The sequence below is a fragment of the Sinocyclocheilus rhinocerous genome, unplaced genomic scaffold, assembly GCF_001515625.1.
Source record: "Sinocyclocheilus rhinocerous isolate Xijiao unplaced genomic scaffold, SAMN03320098_v1.1 scaffold7559, whole genome shotgun sequence".
NCBI classification, from domain to species: Eukaryota; Metazoa; Chordata; class Actinopteri; order Cypriniformes; family Cyprinidae; genus Sinocyclocheilus; species Sinocyclocheilus rhinocerous.
The window spans coordinates 22,257-25,421 of NW_015647689.1; the positions used below are offsets into that span (position 1 = coordinate 22,257).

Consider the following 3,165-nt stretch of genomic DNA (forward strand, 5'->3'; position numbering starts at 1 on the left):
CTGATGCGCTCAGTCAGAGAGTGTTCGGCGAGTGAAAATATATCTGAGCTAAACTTATACTTGGCCTCCAACTCACACACTGGCGAGTAAAATCTGAGAATTGATTAGCAATTGGCTAATATTAGACATCATTTAGTCGCCCAGAGTGAATATTTATTCGCATATGCGAGTGATTTACTCGCTATGTAGAGGGTTGCTTTTACAGTTCGGTGTATGTGATATGACGCTAGTTTTACTCAAATCAAACGCTAAAATGCTCATGAAGTGACTCTCAGAGCAGTTCTGGAGATGTTGTTCATGTGTTTACGTCCTCATTTAGTGAGGCGGCAGACGCTGAAATCACCGCGAGTGTCACGCGCGCTTCAGTGTGTGTGTAGTAAATGAAAACGCGCGTCTGCGCCATTCATTAACAGAGACATGCAGAACATGCAGGATTCATATTTAAATCGACATTTGCGGCTTAATATTTACAGATACTAGTCCATGTCGTGATTTGATTTAAGTGTAATGACCTACTTTTGATTAATTCATTCAAAATTTGACAAATTAAACTGTGAATTCTGTTTTTTTGACTGGATAAAGACTACACTTTTTCCCGCTTATTATGCGGCCACTTGCCTGATGTAACATAAAATATCTTACATCTTCCTTTGTGCAAACTGGCTTTTTCAGACAATATGTGAGTTCAGGTTGTAATTGGTGACTTTATCTGCTCTTTCAGGATGACCAAGGAGGATGAGAAGGTAATTCCTGTGAGGGTTGTGATGAGATGCCGGCCTTTGGTTTCCAAAGAGATCAATGAAGGATGTCAGTGCTGTCTCACTTTTGTTCCCGGTGAACCTCAGGTCTGTGTCATGAGACCTTGCCTATTTTATTCACATTTATGCGTCAAAAAGTCATGTTGTTAAATATTCATTAAATCTTGTTTTCCTTTTAGGTGATCGTGGGAAATGACAAGGCTTTCACCTATGATTATGTCTTTGACCCCACAACAGAGCAGGAGGAAGTATTTAACACTGCTGTGTCTCCATTATTGTCAGGGCTTTTTAGAGGTTTGTAAAGCAGTCCTGCTAGAATTTTTGATACTTTTTCCTCCTGATTTTTGCAGCCCAAAGTGGCTAAATTTGGTCACACCAGCATGGTGTCAATGTTAACATCAGCATTTGTTGAAAATACACAATCAGTTGTACAGCGCCACTGAATCAGTACAGTGTATGTTCCGTGACACTAGTTGTTGCAGCCCTATTTTAAATCTACTGCATACAATCAATCGAAAAAATCGATTAATATCGATTATGAAAATCATAGACAACGATTTTCATTATCGATTAGTCAGGTCTGCCCTCAGTGCACGTCCAACTTCAGCAGGTTGCGTCAAATTACAGCACTGAATTACACATTTCTATGGACAAAATGCATCTAAAAATAGTGGAGGAAAGTATTTTTAATTTTAATGAATACAATAATTTACACTCTGTTATTATTGCATCCTGTTAATGTACAACAATACTGCGGTGCAAATAGTTTGTATCTGCCAGTATAAAGTATAAATAGCATCTAATTTTTATTTACACTTATTGCAAAGAACTGCTACTTTTAGATGGTAAATAGAAGATATCACTATTTTCAATAAGTGTAAATGGCATCTAGAGCTGATCTTATCCAGCTTTGTTTGGAGCTCTTTTTGTCGGAGAAGACCAGGCAATATTGTGTCTAAAGTGTAACTCACTCAATATTACCTTCTTGTTTGTTGAACTCTTTAAAATCTATATCACATTTGCGGTCATGCTCACATGCTGATATTCGGAAAAACGGTACTCTTGCTTGTGTGTTTTTATGTAACTGTATCATATCTCATAAGTATAAAATACAAAAAACAAAATAAATCACTTTTACGGACTTTTAAATTAAATGTTCCCTCCTGGTGGAATGACCTGCCCAACTCAATCCGAGCAGCTGAGTCCTTAACCATCTTCAAGAATCGGCTAAAAACACATCTCTTCCATCTTTCTTTGACCCTCTAACTCTAGCACTCTCTATTCTAATTCTATTCTTTTTTTTCTATTCTATCTGTTTTCTTTTTATTTATTATATTATTTAAAAAACCCTTGCTACTTGTACCGCGTTAAGCTAACTGAGACTTGTTATAGCACTTGTATATCATTGCTCTTTTGTTGATTTTGATTGCTTCCATTGTCCTCATTTGTAAGTCGCTTTGGATAAAAGCGTCTGCTAAATGACAATGTAAATGTAATGTAATGTAAAAACCCATACAGGGCTATTATTTGCTTTCATAACTAGAATTCTAGGGGCATTCTAATTGAATTCATCATGCAGTGAGTACTTTTGGACTCAACATATCTTTGCTTTTTTGCAAAAGAAAGAAATTGTGAAAGAAATTTCACAAATGTCTTTCTTTTTTTTTCTTTGTTTGCATTTTTTGTTTTGTTTGCAGGTTATAATGCCACCGTTTTGGCCTATGGGCAGACAGGGTCAGGGAAGACATTCTCTATGGGTGGCACATACACATCAGAACAAGAGAACGAGTCCACGGTTGGGGTTATCCCACGAGTGATACGAAGAATCTTTCAAGAAAAGTCTAAATGTGCAGACTGTGAATTTTTGTTGGCTGTATCTTACCTTGAGGTATAAATGCTTCTGTACCATCTTGTTCTCCTTTATGGATTTAATTTATGATTGAAGTCATTCATTTTGTGTAACTCAATGGTGTTATTCTTTTTAAACTTAGATTTACAATGAAGAGATCCTGGACCTGCTGTGCACATCAAAGGACAAACCCATCATCAGTATCAGAGAGGATCCTAAAGATGGCATCAAAGTATGTTTTACAACTTCTAATTGGGAATGGGTGATAAAATAATACCAGTTTACCTAAATGATAAGCATTGCCATTTCTGTTGCATATGAGAAACATTAAACTGCCAATGCACCAAAAGCAGAACCAAACAGAGCAACTCGTTTGAACCATGCCACACACACATTTAGCAGCTCTGCTCAAAAGACAGCACAGCGCAAGCTCAGAGAAAATGCATTTACTTGCAGACAGTCTCAATCACACAACCACTAAACAGTGCTATGGCATCCAGTGAGAAGAGTTTGAGTAGGGCTGGGCGATATGGCCAAAAAAATTATCACAATGAAATT

The 3,165-nt window shown here is 37.1% G+C and overlaps 1 protein-coding gene across 1 annotated transcript in view; it reads left to right on the plus strand.

The window, feature by feature from the left end:
- LOC107709372 (chromosome-associated kinesin KIF4A-like) overlaps positions 1-2,869 on the plus strand; it is a gene marked incomplete at its 3' end in the record, with an annotated part of 13,209 nt that extends 10,340 nt beyond the window's left edge. Inside the window, exons 2-5 of the mRNA XM_016513831.1 lie at positions 722-845; positions 938-1,052; positions 2,456-2,646; positions 2,750-2,869. Coding sequence (XP_016369317.1) covers positions 723-845; positions 938-1,052; positions 2,456-2,646; positions 2,750-2,869 — 549 coding nt within the window. The remainder of the gene's footprint in view (positions 1-721; positions 846-937; positions 1,053-2,455; positions 2,647-2,749) is intronic.
- Positions 2,870-3,165: the final 296 nt, after the last annotated feature.